Source organism: Lethenteron reissneri, chromosome 24 (genome assembly GCF_015708825.2).
Source record: "Lethenteron reissneri isolate LAM-NWPU_2019-01 chromosome 24, ASM1570882v1, whole genome shotgun sequence".
NCBI lineage: Eukaryota > Metazoa > Chordata > Hyperoartia > Petromyzontiformes > Petromyzontidae > Lethenteron > Lethenteron reissneri.
The window spans coordinates 1,955,713-1,982,143 of record NC_083802.1 but is presented as its reverse complement, the minus strand read 5'-3'; the positions used below and the strand labels follow the sequence as shown (position 1 = coordinate 1,982,143).

The window sequence follows — 26,431 nt, the reverse complement described above, 5'->3', positions numbered from 1 at the left end:
TGTTTGATAATGCTCTGCTACTATATACAACCACAAACTTCCTACCCTATTACTTCTGCAACAACACCGCCACTATTCGTTTATCACTCAAATCCGTGTCCAGAATAAATATTTGTTTAAATCAGGGGAATGCAATTATAGGTGCCAAAATGAGCCAATGTTTACCATCTGCTCCCCATTCTTCCACTTGAATTTACAGTTTTTGGCAGTCAAAACATGACATGGTCGTGCAATCTAGGTAAATGCCAGCACACATTGTTTGTACTTGGATGCCAGACCTATAAATTGCCAAACCTCCATCGATGATTTTGGTACTTTAATTTTGATGGTTGCTTATTTAAGGTGCTGAAAAACCAATGTCAACCTGCTTAGGACCGAGTTCCTCAAGTGCTGCTAAACACGACATCGTCCAAATTTATTAAACACGTCTCCCACTGCAAGTTCATAAAACCCAACTCCATTAACCTCTGAAAGGTAGCCGTGCCAAATTCAGACCCATTGGCAAAACATTAAATGCGAACACTCCAGCTAGTGTCATACATGCCATGTTTGTACTTTGTTAATAGAAAGCCAATTGTAAATATCCTGATAACAAATCCAATGCGGTAAAATATCTGGCTCCAGCCAGCGCATCAAGCGATCATGGGCAACAGATATGCATCCCCTGTCACCTAATTAACGACCTGATAGTCAATGCAAAACTTAGTGGAGCCTTTTATTACGAGAATAACTGGGGCCTCCCACGGACTTGTGGATGGGGAAATTATGTCTGCCAGTAGCACCTCCTTTAACACATTGCAAAATGTTTTCCTTTTTAAGTACGGCTGTCCTGTATGCCTTCTGGCGTACTAGCCTTACAGCACCTGTATCATGTGTAATGAACTAAGTTATATCTAAATCAAATGTTGTCTGCCTTAACACATCCTGATTATCTTCCAAGTCTTGTAATTAACGATTCTGAACATCTGTGATCCCCTCCCTGGGCATTCATTAATGTATTCCCCCAGTTATTTCCTTAACCTTGCTTCTGTCCATTAACCGTGGCATTAACATCTCCCGACATATCACTCACATCCAATAAACAAACTCTTGCAAAAATTTACTCAGGCCCAATCCAATTCCAGAAATCACATAAATTCCATGAGAACATAGGGGTGATCTAGACTACCCGTAAGTTTGCCATTACTCACGTCCACACAAAGTCAAAGACCCCACCATATAGCCTTCAACAGACTGTTGGGGAAAGTGCCATTAGCGAACACCTATGAAGGCCGGCATGATGCATGACGGGTGGGTGGTCAGCACCATACTCGGCCATCCTTGACTCCCGAGTGGCGATGTTTACACATTACACCAGCTGAGGCTAAGTCGATTTAGGGGAGGCCTAGGACTGGCTTAATCATCACTTGTATTGGCTGTGAGAATCGAACTCACCATCATGGAGGACCTTAATTATTGTGAGCAGAGAGTCAGGGATTCTGAAAGCATGAAGAACAACCCAGAGCCCAGGCCTACTGATGGTATCATAGGCCTTGGCCAGGTCAATAAAGCAAACATGTAGGTCTTGTTGGAATTCCCTACACCTCTGCTGTAGCAGACGGACAGAAAATATGACATCTGTGCAGGATCGTCCTTTCCTGGAACCACATTGGGGCTCCGCTAACCTCTCCTCAGTGAGCTTGGCAAGACGATGTTGAATAATCCTTGCCAGGACCTTACCCGGCACACTGAGGAGTGAGATGCCCCTGTAGTTGTTACAGTCTGTGCGGTCCCCCTTCTTAAAGAGGGGGACCACCAGGGCATCCTTCCAGTCCTACAGAACCCATCCAGTGGTCTAAACTGTTATTATTACGTCATGTAGAGCAGTTTGTGCACAAACGCCACCCTCCCTCAGCATTTCGCTTCGGAAATCATTTCTGCCCGGTGCCTTTCCTGGTCTCAGACTCTGGATCGCCATCTATACTTCCTCAACAGATGGCACCTCAGCCAGCCACTCACAGGGGGTCCCTACTTCCAATAGTTGAGGCACCACAGCCTCAGCAGTGTCATCCCCACTTTGCCCCAAGATGTGTTCTAGGCTGAGGGGTTTCCCCTCCACCAAGACCTCACAGAAATGCTCAGCAAATCTGCAAACCTGTTCCTAGGGGTGGGAGATTGGATCACCTTTCCCCTCAGGATGGTGATCGGTGTGGTGCTGCAAGTTACTATTTTGATGGAGTTAAAGAGTGATGTATGATCATGGGCCACTGAACCAGACTCCATCTCCTCAGCAACCCACGACCACCACCTATTCTTGCAGCGCCTCACGGCTCTTTGAACCACCGAGCAAAGGCTGCGGTAAGCCTCCTCATTTTCTGACGTGGGATGCTGTATACGATGAGAGTCGGCCTGTCGCCTGGGTGTACACCCACCACCGGAGTGGAAGAATGGCAGGTGCATCTTACAGATGACAAGCCGATGGTCAGTGGGCAGATCAGCTCCACGGTAGGTCCTGGTGTCAGGGACATGGGCCCACATCCGCTGTTCTGTCACTATATAGTCCAGCAGATGTTCTTGCCTGGACCCAGTGTGCATCCATGATGTTATATGGATGTGCCGATGCCGGTACAGTGTGTTGGTAATTATAAGCCCATGGGCTGCACCAAAGTCTAGCAGCCTCCTACCGTTGTTATTGAGTCGATCTGACCCATGCCTTCCAATTACTCTAGACCAGGTGCCAGCATCATGACCAACTCGAGCATTAAAGTCACTTGAGCTAGATATTGTGACAGAATGTCATAGAAGGAATCTGACTCATCAACCTTGCCTTGCATCCCTCCACTGATGTTCATCTTTGGTGGGGGAATAAGTAACCATGACCACCACTCTTCACCTCTGGTTGATGGGAAGGCGAGTCCAAAGTAGCTTGGTGTCTACAGCTTCCCAGACCTCACTGCCACGCTCCCACACCCCCTTCATTCTTTTGTTCAAAAGATGAGCCACTCCCTGTTTGCAGTCTCTTGCCCCGAGTAGAGGACTGTCCACCCCTCATGGCGGCAGGAGCCAGTGCGGTCCATCAGACCTCCTGAATACTGCAGAGATCCAGGCGGTACCGGTCCAGCTACCGATAGAGGAGTGGCAGCCTCTCCTCCGCAGTGAGCGTTCGAACATTCCACATGGCCACCCGCAGTGGCTTTTAACTGTTTCTGGAGGAGCTCCGAGGGTAAGGATTCAGTCTCCTGGCTCCGCCAAATGGGATTTGGTCAGGAGACGTCATAGACGCCTGCCAACCCCCCCCCCCCCCCCCCCCCCCCCCCCCCCCCCCAGGGCCACCAGCACAAGTTTAGCTGGATATTTTTTTCGTAGTTTAGTGGTAATTAATTGAAGGTGGAGGGGTTACTAGCCCCTCGCACCCGTCCAAAGCCCCCTGTGGCCATTGTGATGGCTACAAGCACCATGAGGGGATTGGCCAATCAAAATTGGCCCTCCCCCCCTTGGCACTGCTTACCACAGCATTACCGTTCGGCACCAACGAGGAATTAGAGGGGTTGTTTTGCAGGATCCATCACAAACACACACCAAAGCACACGCGTGCACAACCCCATACAAATCCTCCCCCCACACAGACACGCACTGTCAAATATCCCCCATATAACCTTTTAACACTGTTAGCGAGCACCTGTTAAGGTTAGCACCGCCCCAACTGGACATGTGAACAAGTATAACCCGTAAAAACAAAGTTTTTCACTATAAATCCTTTATATGCGTGGCGGCTAGAGTCCTCTCGTCCTCTGGCTTGAGATGGCTGCCACCTATGGGTCAGATGATTGCATTGCACCATTAAGCAATTGGTAATTAAATATATTTTTGTCCTAAAAAGTGTAAAATTTTTGAAAAAAAATTTCACGAACATTAATTGTCACGCACAACGAGTCTGTGTGGAAAATGTCAGCTCGATTGGATCACGGGAAGTGGGTTAAAAAAACGACCGAAATATTTGCACGGTCGTAAGCAAGCAAGCAAACTTAATATAAAGGATTTAAAAAGAGCGTCATAGCTGATAAGATTCCTTCAGTGTAGATACATGTTATTCTGATTAAATACAAAGAAAACACACAAAACACTCTCAAACACCTAGCACGTAGACATGCCCATGCAAAATAACACTCAAACCATTACATACACACACTCATACACCTCGCACAAATAAATGCACACAATTAACACTCCAATTACTTTAAAAAGCATGTGTAAGATACACTTATACTCTTTGGGTCTTTTGGTAAAGTCACGACCGCTTTAAGTCAAGCTAAACTTACCTCAGCTATAGACTGAATGAAGAGCGATGATTTTACAGCATCTATCTTGATTTTAGGCTTTCGTGACTGCAGGAATCCATCCTCTTTGGTTCTTTCGGTAAAGTCACGTAGGTATAGCATCTGTTGCATCAAGATTGTCTTCATGACAGCTGATTGGCTGGTGTAACGGGTGTGATGATGTCATCCCTAGCAATCACTGCAGTGAGCCAATTTCCGCAATCTTGCTAGGACGTGCAGTGGTACTCTGCATTATCCACAACGCTGTTTCGGAGCCGACGAAACTCACTGCCTGGAGGATTCTATGGATATCTTGCATACTCGTGTCCCAGGTCACTCAACCTTCTATTTGACATTCAATGTCTCTTTATATAGTCCCCAAGTACGAAATCCCTCTAGATCCTAAAATGTATAAATCTCGCAAGGGAAAAGTCTCTGTTTCCCACCATTCGCTGTCTTCTTCCCAATTGGTTCTCCTATGATCCAACCCCGGCAGATTTTCCAAGATTGGCTCCCTCTTGATGCGACTCCCTCTCCCCAGTGTAAGATGAACTCATGGCTCACTACATCCCCCCACTTCATTATCACCAACACCAATATCAATGACATCGGCCTTCAAGCCCCTCAATCGCAGTCGCTACACTATGGGTTATACAGTAATCAGTTTAAAATAGCAGCTGGGCAGAACTTTCAGAGGTGGAAGTACTGAGATATGAAAATATGTTTGTAGCTATGTTCTGAATTAAGTGGCATCATAAGACAGGACTAATTGAGAAACGTTGAACAGGACATTTTGCAAAAAGAAATTCTAGAGCTGGATAAGTCGTCAAAGAAGAGATTGAAAAAAATATATAAAAACTAAATATTTAATTGTACTTGATAAAAAACGAGTCTGGTTTAATCAGGCATGGGTTGTAGTGATACGATCATAAAACGAGACGTTAGAAAATTGTCGAAGCACATCTTAGAAATCAGGTTATGCAACAGCTGGAGGATCTGGCAGGTCAAAAGAGGCGGAAATGTGTGGCGGCATTGCCATTAGCTAGGACTTGTTGACCTTGATCTTTATTCCATAAAGAAACAAACTTCAACATTTAACGTACCATGAAGAGGGTTATAGGTAAAAAAGAACACTTCAACTTCACACTATTCTGAAGCATTTATTACCACACCGTACAATACACCACACAACCCACGTCCATACACTTTCACAATGTGGAGAACGTGCAGGCTCGGGAAAAATAAAATCTAGGGAACAAATTTTTTTAATGTACAGTTACATTTATTCTGCCAAAAATGTTTTTTAGAAAGGGTCTCTGGAAACAATATCATCGTATTTCAATGTGTAAATGAGTATCTTTGTTATCACATAGCATCAGATGTTGTGCCAACAGTCTTTTTTATCCACCACCGATCACAATAAAGTATGAAAGAATTTACAATGGATATAAATACATTGTTCTTTATGGTCTAAAACAGCTGTAATTTATGAGTCAGAAAATGTAAATGTGTTTTGGTTTGACAGAAACTATCAACAAGTTGTACAGATATGTAAAAGACACTTATTAATATTCATACAATTTCCAAACTTCATATTTGGCAGTTTAAAAGAATGGGAAAATAATTTCACCTAGTAAGAATGTTTATGTTTGGCAATTAAATGAAGGCAAATAAAGACTTAAAACTGAAATATATTGCTGGCTTGCACGTGTAAATCCAAAAATTATCTAAATATAGAACTCCACAAGGCACGTAACATAACAGTATTAAACCCTTAACATGTTACTCACAGCATCTGCCGAAGGTAAATTCTGTTTAAAACAGAAATAAAAACTATATAACATAAGCTGACAACAATATTACCAGCTGTGGTTAGCATTCTTGTACTTGGGTCTTTCTAAACGATGCTGCAAGCCCTAGGTGTCAGGCAACCCTGGATACTACCCACCCCTTAATTAACTTAAAAACAGCGATAGTATTTCCATCCAGAGGTCATACAAAAAAAAAGTGCCACCTGTAAAAAAACATTCCTCAAATGCGGTGTTGTGGAATATTAATTCCCATTGGGTTTGTTTGTGGAGGTGTACGCTTATAGTATATAAGAAAATGTGTTTCCTTATTGTGTTCCAAGGTTTACGTTTCATACAAATTGAGATGACTCAGCACTGTAAACATGATATTAAAAAATGGCTCCTGCTTGAGTACAGTACTGCAACTGTTCTTACCATGCGTTGCCATACAAAGTCCTAGGCTAATGAATCCGACACCACCGTACTGTGCTGACATGATTCACGTTGAATGGCAAACATATTACTGTATATGCACCAGCAGTTACACATCCTAATTATGGTCATGTAGGAGCACCTACAGATTCACACATTATAGAAACCTATTCAACCTTTGCAGTTGTACAATCATAGAGTAGGTTTACAGTTGTCTTTTAGTTTGCTACAATTCAAATTTGATCGAAGTTCCTGACCAGGTGTGCAAGATTCTTGCTTTCCTATGCTTTACCAAAGGCTTACAAAGTATAGCGGGTGTAGTTTACACAATCGTAAGTAGCAATTTTTAAAATATATATATATAAATGAAAACACATGACCATACCATCAGACAATCAATGCATGAGCGTCAGAAAACGTGTTCTCCAACCCGCGGGTTTCCCTGAACTGAAAAAATCCGAAGAGCTGCAGTTGTTGACGAAGGGACACCATTAATGAACAACCAATTACACAGAATCTAAACTTGTTAGAAGAGCAAATTTGTAACTCTCAAAATCGCAATGTTAGGGTCTTTAAACTTTAACAACCAAACACAACAGCGAGACCGTATTCAATCTTACCAGTTGGACCACAATATAATCACATCAAACCTTACATAAGGACTATTCAATGTATTATCTCTAAACACCTATCACAATATGCTATACAAAATATGTATTAAAGACCTGTTACAATTAGCATTATTGATTTTTTATTAAAGTGTGTCATGATCAAACATGTATTCCATGTCCACACCATCTCACGTGAATTAACATTTTCCCAACAGAATGATAATTCTTGTAGAACATTTAAATATCCATAACTTCACAGCGTGCCATCACATTTACGCCAATATTTAACAATGCCATATTTACCAAGATGCACAGAACTTGTATAATTTTAGTAATATGTTAAGGAAAATAAATAGCAACCAAAAGATCGTACTCAAACATATATCAAAATAAGTTTTAAAGTAAAAAACTGATGTAGTCATGATATTCTTGAGATAGTGACTGCTGAACCAGAGCTATGAGGGTAATTAGTTATCTTGTCTCAAAACTGGGAAAATTCTGCTGCATTGGGACTTCAAATATTGTTGGAATAACCTCATCTCATGAAATGCTTCTGGGCAAGCACAAGCATTGTATAGAGAATGGCAAGAATTTGCTTTCACACGTTGCACTGAAAAACGTTTTAAGATGAGATTTTATAATGCAATAATTATTTTTGTTCCTTAAACTGACATTAATCAATGGGAAATGGTATTATGTAATATCTGTGCATAATCTAATCAATGCACTTTCTACACATATGTGCACGTTACACTCCGGCAATGAGATTCAATTGTCAGGGTCTGCCTGAAAAGGGTTAAATAAAAGTTAACGTTTAAAGAAATAGGGTAGTTGAATGCTTACGTCCTCTGAACTGATGAAGTTGGTTTCAGGAGAATAAGAACGTATTTTTAACATTTTTATAACACAAAAGACTGAAATGAAAAGAACTATAAATTAAGTTGCACTGGATTTCTGGGATATATGCTGCATTTTACAATAAATTTAGCATATGCATGATGTGAATGAAAACAAGATTTTATATCTATGCAGGTTATATTTAAAAAAATCCTAGATGGAAATATCCTAGATGGACTTTAAAAAAAGACATGTTTTTTATCAAAATAACTCGTTATCTTATAAGATTTAGACAACTTTATATGCAAATGGTACAATGCACTGTCATGCTTCCTACCTGACTAACCTACCCTAGATCAAAGACCTGGGACAAAGGTCCTGCTTGCCCATGCTTTAATCAGAGGCTGGCAAGTGATGGAGACAACGCACATCTATGATGCGGTTATGATGACAATTGTGCTCATACCCATGGTTGTCTTATATTCAGCTGTCCTGTCAGTTTGTCCATGTCCACATCATAAAACTCATCCCTTTAGTTTGTTTTATTACAATATGCCGACTCTTCACAGAAATAGGTCAGTCAGTGTAAGCATTTGTATGTGTATTGTTGATGGTTTCAGTACACTCTACTTTACATACGTATGCCTTCCTTGAAACTCAGTCAATGGACACTTTGACCAAAACAAATCCTGGCACCAAGCTATACTGAGAATGTTAATATTTAATAAAGATCTCTCGTTTCATTCTTTATTTTTGATGAAATTAGAAAATGTTACCTTTTGTATTGATCCAGTTCAGTATACAGTTATACTCTATGGCAGCTGTAGAAAGGCAAAGGAATGATAGCGTTACCACCTGCGTCACATTACACACGTTCAGGCTCATGACTAAATATCAACTCGGCCCTCATCTGTCTATTTGTGAATACAGTACAGTGCATATAAATGTGCAAACATACAGTTTGTCTTTTTAACATACATTTATATGAGGATATTGTTTCATCATACATTTGCAGGTAGGAATTTGGAACTAATTGTGGAATGGAACAAATGGTGAATTTATCTCCCCATATTTGATGTGGTGCTGCTGCTGTTGTAGAAGTATAATTTGGCCACTGTCCACCTGTGATCCTTTCTGGCAACATACTTTGTATTTTTTGCCCCAAGTTTTATGCAATGAAATATACAACATCGAAATATAGTTGAGAATGCATATTTTTTTCTTTCATTTCTGTAATTGTTACATTAAACAACCAACTCGGCCACAAACATTTAATCTTTCTTTTCTTTAACGTATGCTGCTAGAGCACATTGCTGATTCTATTGTGGCGAGAAAGCATACATACATGTCATCACTATTGAAATAACATGATTAAGTATATAAGCGTTTGTAGTATTTTATTGGAATGGATGTGAGGTGTGGGACATGGCGATTAAAGTTTGGGATCGTTTGAGGTAGGCTGGGTAGTTCAGAGGCCTGAGTTCTGCTGAGGTTCTGGGTTCACTTCCAGATAATCACCTGTATATATTCTGGGTTCTCAGGTGCAATTCGTTAATGCTATCAGTCGAATGACTACTCAAAACAACCATCAAATTAAATTAGGTTATTAACTTCATTTGGATGCATTACACCTCTGACATTTTAAAAAACGGTGTGACTGTCACGCAACGAATATGAATTACTCTTGTGTGACAGTGGGTGGGAAAGTGCTGTCTGCTGCTGTGTGGACCAGGTCACTTGAAATGTATTCAGATGTAGCTCTGGTTACCTGCTACTCTGGACCCTTCTCTACCATGAAGGGTTGCATTGTTGTGTGAGAAATTCAAATGGATACTTTGTATACCATTGACATGATACTGATAGCATAATTAGGCTACAATTGGAGAAAAAAAACGTTTGGAAATTAGCAGTTGCCATTCCACACCCAACATAAGAAACATGAACATTGAAACCTGGTGACCAACTTTTGATTGCTCGGAATTCCCTTCTGATTTTTAGGAATCTGAATTATTTTAAGTATATCGTTCTATTTCCTCCAAAAAATAGAGAGCCTTCATAAACTGGGTTACCAGCTTGTTAACTACAATATATTATTTTTACCAACTACACCTATTTATAGAAAACGTCCTGCTAACTTCATGTTCTGAGAGGTTCGAAACCCAGTTTAATTTCCAGTTTGATGTGGATTTTGGTTTGTATATTTTCCAGTTCCCATTGTAATATTCCAAAATAACATTCTACCAAAATATATTTAAGTTTCTAATATTTTCGGATTTTTTTTTAATTCTGACTTAAGTTTTTGTTTTCTTGGATTCTTCTTTGAACTTAATTTGTGTTTGAATACTCATTTGTTCCATTCCACAATTAGTTCCAAATTCTAGAGATGTATAATTCACCCCTCCACAAGCTGTATTAGAACCAGAGCTGGGATAATCCCAATGACTTTCCAGATGGAATGCCCATCGCTTTCAAATTGTTGGCAATACATATATGCACAAGCTGTGCAATTTGCAGCAGAAGACATGGTAATCTAAGCCAATCCAAGCACTTTGGATATTTACAACAAACTAATATCTTTGCATGTTCTTACACAAAGACAAGGCTCTAATTCATGTTAATACATAGTCCCTATATGTTGCAATGGAATGGTGTGCCAAAACCAGTATGTGCTTAAATGTGGCTTTACTTTAACCTGACAGCAGGTATCAAGAATGCCATTGTAAACTGTGACTATCTGTATAGAAGGCACATTACTGTTGCCATGCAGTTTCATGTGGACTATGCAAATGTTATAGATGTTGGCTTTTCCATTAAAACAGTGCAATTGTAAGTACTATACTGTATTGTTTATGTGTACATAGGTAATATGCGACAGAATTCCACAAAATATTGTAATGGAAGGCTAAACTGCATCAGGATTTATTTGTACAAATTATTTCAATGTGAACTGCAGCCATTTTAATCAGTAATAAGCCTTTTAATCTGTAAGCTATGCCCAGTGAATTATTTTGAAGTGAATGGGACATGACCCTGGTACTTATTGTGCAATTATTTTTCAAGAGGTTGCTAGGTGGCAGACATCACATGCTGCTCTGGTACCTTCTCTACCATGCTGTGAGAGATTCAAATGGATAATTTGTATCCCATTGACGTGATACTGATAGCACTACTGCACAACAGAAATGCATTCAGCTGTTATCCATTTTTCATTCCGAGGGTAGAAATATTCATAAAATTTCTCCATTTCATGACATTTGTCGATAAATTTCCCTATTTACACCCTCAAAGGATAAAATATAAACTGTAATAATTTGCTGCAACTCTAATCTGCGGTTACACATGGATGCCACTATCTTTAATCAAGTAATATGTCTTCCATATAGTGGCAAATCTGACATATATTGTACATGAGTAGCAGGGTCATGCCCTTTTCACAAGCAATTTCCATTGAAATAGCACTGTTTTAGGTTACAAAGTTATTAAACAAAAAATGACTGTTGAAATAACATTGTTGTACTGTGGCTCTCCAGATGAATATAAAAATCCCATCAATGAATTATATTTATTCCATTGATCATTGGGTAAGGTAAAGATACAAAAATACTTCCTAATTGCCTATTTCCAGTTAGATTAAGATATTTCGAAGGTGCTGTTGGTTATAAAAATTGGTCCAGTAGTTTAAATGACAATTAAAAATAACATTTAATTCAACGTAAATTTAAGTATGCATTTTGAGATTCCATCACGAAGGATTAGTTAACACCTACACAAGATGATCTAATTAATGTCTTTATTGGGGAGGAAGAGGGTGGTTGGGGAGGGAATTAAATGTCACATCAATTTTAACATTTAAATAGGGGAGGACCACAGGACCAGCACATGTGGAACTCGGGACTGCGGCAACGGTGGCCGAGTAGAGACCGCTGCCATCAGAAGGCCTCAGGAATGGCTCCTGCAGCTGCATTGCGTGCCGACTGCTGCACGTATGGGTTCTTCCAGGCACCAGTGGAGAACTCTTGCTGTGCCTTGCCCATGCTGCCGCCACCCCCACGGTAGAAGGTGTGCACCTGCCGTTGTGTGCAACAAGACAAAGCATCAGGCCTGCAAATGCATTTGGTAGCTTGGTCAAGACAAGCTCAACTTTTAGGGCTTTAATGATTTAACCAAAACATGGCTTTAGTGCGTGTATAACTTACATTGAAATAGTTACTCTAAAATTGGCGTTTTGTAATGTTTCTAAATATAGATATCACCAAATAGTATTTTATACAAAGCTGCAGTTATTCATTTATGTGCTTTTATAGTCAGAATTTGTAGTCATATTTTTTCTAATGACAAATTTAAATGACATAAAACAAATAATCAGAGGGCAGTTTAGAAAACTCCAAATGTTGTACTGTGATTATAAGTTGTACTGTGATTATATGTTGTACTGTGATTATATGCTGTACTGTGATTATATGTTGTACTGTGATTATATATTGTACTGTGATTATATGTTGTACTGTGATTATATGTTGTACTGTGATTATATGTTGTACTGTGATTATATGTTGTACTGTGATTATATGTTGTACTGTGATTATATGTTGTACTGTGATTATATATTGTACTGTGATTATATGTTGTACTGTGATTATATGTTGTACTGTGATTATATGTTGTACTGTGATTATATGTTGTACTGTGATTATATGTTGTACTGTGATTATATGTTGTACTGTGATTATATGTTGTACTGTGATTATATATTGTACTGTGATTATATGTTGTACTGTGATTATATGTTGTACTGTGATTATATGTTGTACTGTGATTATATGCTTCTGACTTCTCTGCTCCCCACCTTTACAATCCCACATGGCCTACATGGTGTGAGGATGCCCTCTTTCAGCAGTGGATTGATAAAATGTACGTATATATATCCATGTAGACTGATATATACACAATTTGATTCTATCCTGATTGCACTGTTGGAAGAGCACTGAAGGCAAAACTAGAGGGCTGTGACATGATATCCTGGTTCCTGCTTGAGATGGTGACTCAACCTATCATTTTTCCAGGGTCAAAGACACGAATACCACGTTGCTAGAAGTAAATCGTGGTTATCCTTGGGAGAGAATGACCCCTGCCATGAGAATGTGGAATTGACATTGCTGGCTCAAGACCAACAGCATAGGCGAGTGCTGCCACATGTCTTTTTTGAGCGGATACTTTGACTTCTGAGATGCATTGGAAAAAAATACTACTGTACGAAAAGGCAAAATAATTTAACATATCACTCAACTATTTTTCCACACACATACATTTTGTGAATCTTCCAAACTTACAAAATAAAACATTCACTCCAGAAGATTGTTTTTGCATCATGAATAAGCATTGAGAGTACTTTAGACATTTTTTTTTACAAACTCTGCAGTTGTAAAATCACGATCACGAGACATTTGAATAAGCATACTGTTCATCAGAAGACATTAATCATATTACTTAGTGTTAAAAAATATAACTGTGTCTCACCTTAATTAGAGCTAAAAAGGAGATTACAGCCAGCCCCGTGAACATGATTGTGGGAAACAGCATCACCACTCCTACACCTATGTTGGTGCCAAAGTAGGTGATGGTAGCTATCCATCCACTGCAGGAACAAAAACAAATCGCAACATTACAACACAATTCATTACACCAATACCCATTATGCTCTCCAGTTCTTTAGTATTCTGGTCATCACTCTATATTGTGCTGTAGCTTGAATGCCAATTATTATTATGTGAGATTAATGCTGTAAATCAGGAAAGTCACTCATTTAATTCCAAAAGGTGTAATGTTAAGGTTACATAACTGTGACAGTTTTATTATCTCTTAAACTAATGGATATGTGTATATATATTCTCAGCATGAAGAGGAAAGTATCAAACATATACAGTCCTACTTTTATTTTTAAAATAAACAGTATTGGGTATTTGTTGCATATCCTATACGAGAAAAGAAACATTCAACCAGGTGAATTGAAATTGGCACCGTGGGTCATCTCTACATTTATATACCAATTTGTAGGAAATCAACAGTGGATGTCCTGTGAATAGGCTGGAACCCGTGAAAGAAATCTGGAAGTTTGTAGAGACCTAAAAAAAATGCTCACAAAAACCAAAAGCTTAACAACATTCTACCACCTATATTTGAACAATACGTGACAAATGGAATAATAAGCCAAATTAATGTAATGCCATAGTTTCATAATCAAGCACAGTGGGAATATTCTTCTGCATCCAATGCTGTGCAGACAAATAAAGCAAATTCCAATTCTGTGAATACATTTGGACCATACAGAACACTAGTCTTATCCATGTTAATGTGGGGGAACCATATCACAGATCCTATTAATCATGGGGTTATTCTAAGATAGCACTCCTCTTATCTGGGGGGTAAAACATGAAAGCCCACGGGTAAAATGTACTTGCTGCACACAACTCCTTTTAACCAAGAAAACATAATGAATAGGATTGGCATTTAAATAGCGGTGGGAGGTCTGTTATGTGTTTCTGTGCTTCTATGTCTCTATCTCTCTCTGTCTTTATAATGTACACAAAAAAGTTGTGAATAAGATGCCATTCCGCAAAGATTTATGTGAAAAGTGATGGATAATAGTTGTGTGGATGCTTCAGCTACCAGGAAACAAGAGGTCGATGATAAGACCATGGATAAGAGGGGTTTCTCCTGTATTTGATTATTGGAAATGCATTAAGTTGGTTCCATAATTTCTACCGGGGTGAACATTAACTTTTCTCCAAGTCATCAATAAAAACAAATTAAATTCATAAAAACTGCATGTGGCCAATACTATTAAGGAAATTATTTAAATTGTTGCCATTGCTTGTACTGACTAGTCACATCTGCCACTGGAAATCTAAAACCCCAAACTGTCCCATTTAATAAATCAGAGAAATATAAACATGCATATTAAGGGATGCGTGGAGAGCAGTGGTACAGTGGTGAGTGCACTGCACTAAGAACCCAGTGATCCAAATTTGATTCCCACTCACGACCAATAACAGCGGAAAATATGAGAACCAGACTTGGGCTTGCCCCTCGGTCAACTCAGCCTTAAATTAGTACCTAGTGCAGTGTGTAAACATCAGCACTGGAGGAACGACGGCAGCTGGGCATGGTGCTGACCAATGACCGCACCGTGTTTCTGTGCCGGCCTAATAGGTGCCGTGCTCACAGCACTAGCTCAAACAGTCTAAGGTTAGATGGAGGATCTTTGTATTTTAATACAGCATCTACATGCATTACTTGAGATACTGTACATACACGAAAAATTGCATACTTGTAAAGCGCAACATGTATAATAACAGTGTTATTCTGAGACATTGTCTCTAACAATTATATTTGAGTTGGCATTACAAGGTACAATTTCACCTTAGGCTTGTACTTGAACAAAAATGGAGGTTAACACAAAACAGCATTATAATGAGCTGCACGTATCCTAATTACAACAAATTGCGCTGAACAAGAATACAATAATATCCCCTTGTATTGCTAAGTTGCACTGCTCCAAAGTAAAACATCTTTGTTGTTGAAATAAAAACAATAATGCATAAATGCATTACTACATAGTTATTAAATAATGCTAATTATATATGCACCAATACACAGCCATTTGCATAAAACTTTTTTTATCCTAAATACTGACAAGCACTTCTATACTTTTATGAAAGTGGGATAATTTAGGCTTTGAAATAAGCAACATAATTAACACAAATGGTTGTTATTCATTTTAAAAATGTTGGTGCCATTTCAACTATAACAAACTCACAACCAAACAGTGTCAAGGGGTTGAACATAATTACCATCATTTAACGAGCATACAAAAATAAGATTTATTCCAAACTACATTCTGAGTGAAGTAAAACTAGTATTTTACGCGATTATATTTTTTATTACAAGTCATAAATCTGTGAAGTGTATCATCTCGGCCAATCTTAAGAACACTGCTCGTATGCTCATTAGTGATAACTTATGGTTGACCCCAGAGCTCAGGTCATGCACACCACACTGCAAAGTTGCCTAGGACCTCACCCGCACATATACTTTACCAATAGCCACAGCCATTAAGTGCCAGTATGCTCAGGAAGAAAGCATCGGCCATCCTCGTTTGCTTGAGTGGAAAAATAAGTTACCGTCTTTGTTTCAATAAACACACGAATGCAGTCCTCAGGTAACAAATGTCTATACTCTTTGATTCTTTCGGTAAAATCGCGTAGGTATAAAATAAAATAAATTAAATCACGACGTTTCGATTGCAACACAAGCAATCATCGTCATGTCCTCATCATAATACTACTGAGCCAACAATTCTGAAATCCAGAATTGAAATTTCGCAATGACACTAGTGGTAGAATGATTAATCTCTCTGGCAATGTATGGATGGTAACGATTCAGTGATCAGATTGAATTGAATAATGTACTGTACATTGCACAATTATGGCGAATGGTAGGACCTCTAGTGGCAGCAGATCTCACGTGAACAAATATATAAATAAGACCTGAATCTGTATGTCTCAAAAACCTCAAGGATACTCCTGACAAGGTAGGAAGCTGAAATGTGGGTACATCAGTAGCTTTTCGGACACAAACAGCAAGAACATCTGAAAATCCGAGATTTTTCATTTTAAGGCCCCCAAATCTCGATTTGAAGTTCCAGTGCTTATTTTTCAATGGGCTGCGATCACCATGCCATTAGCAAGTGTAACTGGTAAATATGGGAAAACCTCGCCGAATGCAGGGGTTACATTCTTGGAAAATGCCATGTTGGGCAAAATCGTATTTGACAAATAATAGACCTTATGAGGAAAATAGGGCTTACAATCATTACCATGATGGTGGGCAGGCCTGTGTAAATCTGTGTGGCCGAGAGTGACAGCCATTCTCTGTTTACTTTGGGGTACGACAGGAATGCCCTCTTGCACCTCCAATATTTAACATTTGTTTGGACCACAGAGTTCTAAAAGCTTTCCATGGCTGTACCAGAGGAATTTATATCTGGTACAGGTACAATGGGAAGCTGATCGATGCCTGGATACAGTCAAGGGATGGCTCTTTATTTGTCAATCAAATGATGATCCTGATGACCTGTTAATTACTGCTCAATCTGAGTAGTTGGGAGTCTCTGCTGCTGAACCTTGAACGGCTACTAAGAGGTGGGGCCTTACCATCAGCCCCACAACTAAGCACATGCCTGGGTATTCTATATAATCAAACACTCCGCACCCCCTCAACTCCCCATGAGTGATGGAGCAGTTGTGGAGAGAATTAAGGAATTCCCATACTTGGACAAGTATGCTTAAGATTCGTTCCGGATTGGCAGCAGAGGTGTTGCTCCAATCAGTATTTTTATGAGTTGCATAACACTGTGCGAAAGCTACCAGCCACAGTTATGCCTTCCCTTCTCTAAACGTTTCACATGGCCTCAAAGTGCATCTAGCCTGACACAAGCACTATGGTAATGTCACCACCACTCCTTGGCAAAGGGCAGTTGTTTTAAGGCTAGCCAGTCAAATTGTCTAAGTAACATATTTATAGCCAAAGTAATTGGAAGTAAACGTAAGCTTATACATACATTATTTATCATATGAGTTACAAAAACTATGCTAAGATAAAGTCATAAGTCTGTAGTAACGTAACTATGAGAATAAAAAAAGAAAGGAAACTATTTACAAAAACTTTGTTAACAAAATGTTATGGGTCTGACACACAGGCTCATCCATGTGGGATTGCTAACGTAACACTTCTCAAAGGTAGAGAGTTCCAGAACCATTGCCCATAAGAAATACCACTGGGCAATGGTTTATGACACAAATATGCTGTCTAATAAAGAAACGACCGTTTTTTTCTCCCCAAAATCAACTGACTACACTAAAGTTTCCTGTGAACTTAACACAAATTAAACGAAAGACACCAATATAATTTGCCCACATCCTCTGTTATATTATATTTATTTTAGATGTGAATTGTGGAACTCCGGTTGTCACACATGACCATATGACCATATAGCTATTAAAGCATTAATATTCTACTTTTCAATTTTCACTGTATTAAGATATCCTATAAAGTTTGTGATATTTTTTTTAATAAAGATTGAATATAATATACAACGCAGCTTCACACTGATGTCAAGGAAATGACTCAGAGTAGAGTCCAATTAGACGTTGAATCATAGTCTGAATCAATTTGCAAGGTTTTGCTTTGCATTCCCTTATCACATCAAGTGTTAAAAAATAATTGTCAGTACATTTCACTTGTAATGCTTATCGTGTCATTTATTTTCATGATTAATGGGGTTATTTCTGTGTTATAATATTTATTGCCATTGACGCTCATTGTTGTAGCAACTGGCTGGACTTTCCAGCTTGCCAGATCAGGCTGGCATAGGTTTTACTGAGTTTACACACTTAAAGTGCTGCTATTACACACTCATACTGGCTCTTGTATTTTAAATAAATCCAAAACGCATTATAAACTGGTGCAATGAAGCCATCGAAGATCTGGTAAAATAAACATCTTCTGACATTCACAAATAAGTATTGGCCCAATGAATCAGGGTTGGCAATGTTATATGAACCACTAATGTCCCTGGAAAATGAGTAATGAATGCTGCCCTTACCATACTCCCCAACCAGGGATGCCCACTGCCTGGATGATGTTCAGTACCACTTGCCCGGAGAAGGTGAAGAAGAACAGCATGTAGTTGAAGGAGCTGTCACTCCTGAAAAGCAACCAGACAATTAACATATTGACATATTAAGGCAACTTCAATTACTGTTGAAGGTAAAAAAAAACGACAATTGAGCCAAGGTTGCCTGAGGGGTCATAGCATTGAACTGACAATGCTGAGATCATGGGTTCAACAATTTGGCAGTCTTGTTCCATTAATAAACGGCTGCACACAAAACAACCACTTACATATTTACAGATGTTTTTGCTTAATTGGCAAAATTCAAGCTCTGAAAATAAAAAAAATATACATTTTGATTTGACTTGTACATATCAGTCCTGATAATTATATTTTGAGGCTACAGTATAGGAAAATGTCAAGATTGAATAAAGTATAAATATAATAAATATAAACGTCTTACATGTCATAAATACAATATATCGCATTATTATAATGTATTTAGTAACTATACTGCATTCTACACTGTAAAAAAATATTCAAAAAAGTGAATAAAAACCACCAAATCTACATAAAATGTGTAAATCTATTGTATTGAACCAATGATGGTTTAAGTCTGAAATCTTGCAATGGTGTCCTATTGATGCAGCTGGGTTGTGCTGTGATAAAGTGCCTTGAATAACAATCAGAACGTTTTGGAATAAAAACCTCGGTGCAGGTCAACTTTGCTCATCATCTTTTCACAGTGGATAATATAAAAGTACGAGTTTGTGGAAAGTAAAACGTGGATGTCTCAGAGAATCTGGCACTAATCATAGAAATATTGAATTTCCACCATGGGCTCAGAACTACCAAAGGAGATTAACAATACCCAAGTCCCATTTAAGAAGAGCAACACACCGTGTTTGTAATGAGGGTCTAAATTGTGAAGTTAAACTACTGTTTCACCTGAAGCCTTTGTAGACAGCTCTAAACCAGCACACGTAGGAGCAGGGAGTGAAAAGGATCAGCCACAGGATGGCCAGTCCGAAGTTGACTGCACTCCCTCCACCGATTAACCAAGCCAGACATCCAATCAAATTCACCACCAGGGTAATACCATGCACTAGAGAAAACAACAGAGAAGATATTTTAAAGACATAGCATAGTTTGTACAGTGGCTATTTTGTAAGCTTGTAATGTTTGGATATATGTAGTGGTTGAAGTATTATAAAGGGCATCAGATGGAGGTGTCAAGATGACATTCAATGTTTGAAATATAGGGGTCCATCACAACATATAAGCATGTATCCTATAAGTAACGAAGTACTAGAATCGCTAGATTGCAGCACACGTAGGGGTCTCAGGTGAAAGGCATCACATTATCATTGGTTGCTTTAATTTAAGAGACGTGACAGCTTCACCGGTGCCGAGGGAAAGTTAGATACATTGCGATCTTATTCACCTCTCCTGACATTGTACGTGGGTAGAGAAGGTAATTCAACACAAATATGTTTTGCACGATAATGTGGCCCAGGTAGCACCCCAGTGCTTTAGGGTATTGGTATCAACCATATAGAGCAGACGTGTATCTACCAGACCTCGGTTCTGTCGGATGCAAATTCCTTCAAGCACCATTCCTCCACCCACCCTTATCGTGGAATTACAGATTATGTAGTTCAATCATCTTTCTTACAAACACTTGGGTCACCACTTGCAGTAGGTGTGGGCAAATAAGACTGTCAGAGGGATACTACCATTTTGGGATATAATGATATGGTTATAGTGCCTTACTGTGTGACTGAGGTAGTGTAAACACATCCTTTACAAAACAATTAACATTCCCCAGTGGACTGCTCGTAGAACAACTGTTCAAGCGGAAGCATTCGAGATCACACCACCACTTACTGATCCACAGGTAGTACAGCCGTTTGACAGACAGTCTGTGCGGCTCAGGGATATCCTCATTGAAGTCTTGATAAAAGCATGGCTTCAAGCGCACAAACTTTGGCAGTGGAGGAAAGTTGTTCACCCGTTCTAGATGGAGCACAGTTTTTCATGGTCATGTAAAATGGGGTTAGATTGGAAAATCGAGTCAAAGTTTGTAGCCTGCACAGATGAAATGTGTGGTTTCACAGTGGAAGATAATATCAATAAAGATGAAGGAAAGTGAATATATTTCCTCATTACACTTCCAATTGTAAATAACTAACCACCGCAGTGGTTGGCCAATGAAGTCTGTACATGCTGATGTTCATAGCTGGGTCTCCAGAAAACACCTTTGTTCAAATTTGAATGTGTGTTATGGATTGTACATTTATAATATTAATGTATATGAATACAAATATGAATGTATAGGAATAAAAATATTTCCTTGAAGCAGAAAACTGTAGTACCTCCTCTTAATTTATGTAAAGTAACAATGATATAGGACGAGGGTATGCAAGCATAAGTATTCATATATTATTTATGTTATCATAAATGTAAGTAATTGCGATAGAAAATAAACTGGACAACGTCTTTGTATCTTTGTAAAATTGTTTAATCATGACCACATTTGAAATATGCGATGTGGTTAGGTTATCAGTTGACAAAAAACATCCTCACCTGTCATGATGATCTCATAACCTGGTTACACCCAAAGTAGAAACGGTTGCAGTAAGGTTATACCTATAAAAAGACACACACACACATTTCAGTTTGGTCATTGTTTAGTTGGTTGACATATGTACCTTTACTCATGCAATGAAACATCTATACTATAAGCCATACAGTAAAGGTATCCCTCGATTTACAAATGTTCGGTTTGTACATGAGAGATGCAGCCATGTTTAGGAGGCATTCAATAAGAAACAATTGTAATTACTTGGACAAGAGTAAACATAACAAACACTAAAACAGCCATTAAATAATAAGGCAGATGAGTGGAAATTTACATTTGCAGGTTGGACCTATTTTTGGCACGAAAATGAGCTCAATGCACAAACTGCAAAGGTGCAAACATGTGCAACCACCAAGGGAAAATGATGACAGTACAGTGAACTAGCTACGGGGTGAGACATTACCAGCAATTAGTTTTAAATGGAACTACCATATATTACAAATAATTATAAAACACATAATTATAAAACACATTTAAACAAATGATAATTATCATCAAAGATAATTACCATTTGCTTAAATGTGCCTGGTTATAGATTATAATCTAGTTACATTGTAAATGTTTTTACGGCAGCGTAATACTATTTATTGTATTATTGAAAAGCTCCAAGAGGATCGATTGGGTCCATTGTCCTGTCTATACCTTTCACCTCCAAGGGGCAAGTGGTGAATCAGTGCAAATGAATAACTAAATACTTTCATTACAGTGCTATGAATGTGTTGTGTTGTAGACGGAGGTACTCGGAGACGGAGGTTGAGTTAGGGGCTTCCGCCAGGGTTTATTAACACTTATCACTAACCCTGGTTCCCTCTTTACCCTTTCCACTATCCCCGTTCCTCCAGTGACCCCGCTTACGTTACGGGGTCTCCCTTAAATACCCTAGGAGGGGTGACGTCACGTGCGCTGCCCAGCGCGTGCGACCCCACGTCCCGTGAGGTCACCGCACCGGACAGCGCACACGACGCCACCACTCTCCTCTACTCCTCTACAAATGTATACATTGCTTTTAAAATAATGAATCATTCCTACACGAATAATCCACAAAGTTAAGTATTCAGGCCCCTCTCCACCACGACCGATGTCAAGAAGAACCCACGAAGCTCCAGTACACAATCTTCTAGTATCCTACATTAGACGTTAGGATCCTTCAAACAGTCATAGGATGCGTTATCTTTCCAAGAGAACAATTCATCAATGAACAGTTCTAAATGTTGAGTTGTGATGGCATGCATTGCACATTTGCTCATGCAGTAGGCCAGTCTGGATACAATTTGGATATTAATTTGCCATTTCTAACCTTTCCCATATCATCTTCATCTATCTTCTTGGTTCTTTCGGTAAAGTCACGTAGAAGGGAAGTAATAAAATAATAAAAATAAAACATAATAAAATAAAATAATTCTCACGACGTTTCGGCTACAACGCAAGCAGCCGTCTTCAGGTGAAGAATGAGACACTACCAAACTAGGAGCTTATATATAAGCTGCGTTGAAGGTGGAAGAGTGCCTTAACAAAAAGAATGTGCATATGAAGAGGAATTTAGCATACTCGCCTTTCTGTGCCCCCTGCTCCAGCAACCAAGCTCTTTCTGTCGATATCCACTCAACCTCCACTCAAGAGGTCACTCCCTTTCCTATGTTTCTTTATCATTCCCACTGTTTCAAATCCCTCTTCCTCACACCTGAATTCATCTCCATGTTCAAGGCCAGACTTAAGACCTTCATCTTCTCCCCCGCCTCTCACTGTTTCCCTCTATCCAGAAGTGTAATTTGCCACTCGCTTCTATTCTCCATCCCCCCAGCCACATGTCTCTTAACCCACCTACAAAACAACCATTGTCATCGCAAAAATCCCTTTCCCTGATCTACCCTCCTTCCAAGCAATCATGATTCACATGTCAACTCTGCTTGTAGAGCATCTTGAGAATCATAAAGATGTTTTATGAATCATACTGTTTTGTAAATATATTACAAAAATCATTGTGAAATATTTGTAATGATTTTTCTAAAACAGAAACAGTCTACTAACTAGCATATGCTAGTTACTGCAATTACATAAGACAACATTTTGCACAATAAGATTTCCAAAACCTCACAGGGAAGGTGACTTATTTATAATATGGCTCAAAATGCGTTGGTTATCAGTGTTTCAGATCTGCTCCCATCTGTGAAGGATGTGATCCCTGACATGCAATACCCCGGCGTCTACAAACTAAGCTGTATCTGCAGCAGTAGTTACATTGGGGAAACTAAGCGAAATGTCTCGGACCGTGTTCGTAAACATAAGGCAGATCTGAAACACGGATGGACCAATACCGCAGCCGTGGCTGATCATTGTTTTAATGCGGTGGGCTCACACGAAATTGATTTCTCCAAGAAGAAGATACTCTGCAAACCCAATGGCTATCAACAAAGATTCGTAATGAAGCCATCCAGGTATATAAACACAGACACAATTTCAACCGAGAAGATGGGTACAAACTGAGCAATCATTAGAAGAACGTTATTAAGCAGTTTAAGTCCTAACTGGCTGTGATGTTTCCATCTTACCTTCCGATGTTAGCAGTTATTTTCGACTCTCTGATTTTACATTAACAGGTTCACACTAACACAGCCGCCATTGCTCGTGTCCTCGATGTGGCGACGGCGGCTCTGCGATCTTACATTCACATGCTAATCTCTCACAATACAATGGCCACCTCCGTGCCCTTATCGTGGAGGTAGCTCACAGATCTTACATTTACATGCAAATTTATTACTTTAACATCACGAGCCCCGCCCATTTCGTTTATGACCCTTGAGCTACACCCATTTCAAACCTTTAAAACAGCTTTCCTCAGCAGCTTTCCCCCATCTTTTTACACGCTTTCTATTAACTCACTCTATCTGTTGTTGTTCTCGTATCCTCAAATCTTGTAACTCAATTTTAACCCACTTCCCAATGTGGTATCGACTGAAAACTTATTTTTTATATGTTGTGTTTCAGCTTAGCTCTAATTGTCCACGTTCAACTGACGTTGGCTGTAAATCACCACGGCCCCTTACGTTGTGGCAAGCATTGCGGCCACTTCCTGGAGTCGTGGAGTTCTGCCATTACGAGTACGGTACATTTCATTGAAGCGTGTTTATCCTGATGAAGATTGCTTGTGTTGCGATCGAAACGTCGTGATATTTTTATAATTTTTTATTCACTTTATTTTCATTTTCATTGTATATTTATAATTTTATTGTTATTATTTTTTCTATCTATGTGACTTTACCGAAAGACCCAAAGAATAGTGACAAGCTTACACGGCAACACAGAGATAATAATATGAAGCTATCTGCTTCCAAAATCTGTGATGTTTACATTACATTGCACACGAGATGGTTATCAGTATATAAACTTATCCAAAATTGGCAGTAGCCTAGATGCTAAAACTAAATATAGCATTTCGTGATTTCTTATCACCTATAATGAGTTGTCAGAAAATTAATTATCTTTGAGAACACACTTCTGTATTACATCAGTCTCTTTCCATAAATGGCCATCATTCTATGAAGGAGGTCAATGAGGTTATCACAGCTTGGTATTACATTTTACTTTCATTGACGCTTTGGCAAAATGTTAACTAGCTCGCTTGGTATACTGGAGGTTGTGGGTTCGATCCTGACTGTTTATTTGGAGTTTGCATGGTCTCCCCGTGGTTGCATAAATGTTTCTCCGGGTCATCTGGTTTTTCTCTCCACATTCAGACACATACGTTGGAAAGTATTTGGCTGCTATAATTTCCACATGATAAGCCAATTCATTTGGCTATTATTTGTGACCAGGTCGCTTCTGAAAAAGAGCTATATATCTCATGAAGCCTTACCTGGTAAATAAAAAAACGTAGTTAAATACATTTTACCTATTATAATCACCCAGAAATGTCTGTCCGTCCCGCGCGTGACGTCACTTCACACGAGGCCCCACCCCCCTCATTCATATTCATGAGTGGGTGGATTTTTACACTAATGCAGAGGAAGGTCGAGCTGAATTAAATAATTACTTATGCAAAGTCGCTTCAAATATGACGTTTCTTTACAGAAAGTGATGGTAAAAAAAAAAAATCTATGCAGCACAGTGCTACATCCGTGCGTGACGTCACTGCGAAAGAGACCCCCCCCCTTCATTAATATTCATGTCTGCGTGGAAATTTACACTAATGCACAAGAAGGTCGCGCACTCCACATGCTGCACCCCTCCCCAATAACCATTAGCGGGTGACGTCATTCCACATGGGGCAACGCCCCCCTCATTAATAATGATAAGCTGAACAATTTTTCTATTGAATATTTCAGATGTACTGCAATATATACCCGTCCTTGGACAGGCAAAAAAGCTAGTAGTTATATAGTTGACACCAGACTATAATATCACTTTATCCTACAAATGGTCTCAGGTCTTATTCAGGATTCATCACGGGGTGTCCACTTTAATGCCTATCAAAATAAACTGTCACCTTCAAATTACCTGTCCTAAACGGCCATCCTACCCATGACCGTCTTTCTACAAGGCCAATACTTTACTCTCTTCCCATGAGTTTTCTTCCAGACACATTTATCAAATGCCAACAGATTATTTTATGCCTGACTTATATGATATAAATAACGTATAGAATGTAAATAATAACTATATTCCTATTTAAATGCTTATATAGTAGCGGAAGTATCCAAGCTAACTAACGGTCGCCTCCACACACACCCGTGCGTGACCCCCCCATGGCTCTTCAACAACAACCGCCACTGGCGGTGACGTCACCACGGTGCTTATACCATGCTAAGTGCACTTTGAAGTCAAGTGAAGTGTTGAAGGCCCGCTGGCAGGAGGTCGAGGAACAAACCCAGGTTCCATGGGTTGACTGACTGAGATGACTGGCAAATGCAGCAACTGTGCTCCCCACTATGCCAACTGTATGCATTTTTGTAGGCCCGGCACTCTGCTCATTGTTGCTCCTCTGCCCTCCACTGTTGTTGGAGGGCGACTGCCTCCACCTCCCCAGCAGCATCCTTCACGGACCTCCTCCATAGAGGCCGATCTTGACACTGCTGGTAACAGTCATCGGAAAATATAATCAACTCCACATCCTTCTGTACCACATCAGTCAATATCTTCTCTAACCCGTGGCATGT

General features: G+C 39.3%; 1 protein-coding gene across 3 annotated transcripts in view; it reads right to left on the bottom strand.

Moving 5' to 3' along the window:
• Positions 1-5,439: 5,439 nt before the first annotated feature.
• Positions 5,440-26,431, bottom strand: part of SCAMP5 (secretory carrier membrane protein 5) — a 29,490-nt gene continuing 8,498 nt past the window's right edge. Inside the window, exons 1-7 of one of the 3 annotated variants that reach the window (XM_061557943.1) lie at positions 25,773-25,795; positions 21,224-21,286; positions 20,525-20,653; positions 19,586-19,742; positions 18,629-18,730; positions 13,483-13,600; positions 5,440-12,032 (exon numbers count right to left, since the gene is read on the bottom strand). In XM_061557943.1, the coding sequence (XP_061413927.1) occupies positions 11,895-12,032; positions 13,483-13,600; positions 18,629-18,730; positions 19,586-19,742; positions 20,525-20,653; positions 21,224-21,230 (651 nt within the window). In that variant the 5' untranslated portion in view covers positions 21,231-21,286; positions 25,773-25,795 and the 3' untranslated portion in view covers positions 5,440-11,894. Of the gene's footprint in view, positions 12,033-13,482; positions 13,601-18,628; positions 18,731-19,585; positions 19,743-20,524; positions 20,654-21,223; positions 21,287-25,167; positions 25,188-25,772; positions 25,796-26,431 lie in introns of those variants that run through there. The other 2 variants (XM_061557944.1, XM_061557942.1) reach the window with 2 other exon arrangements.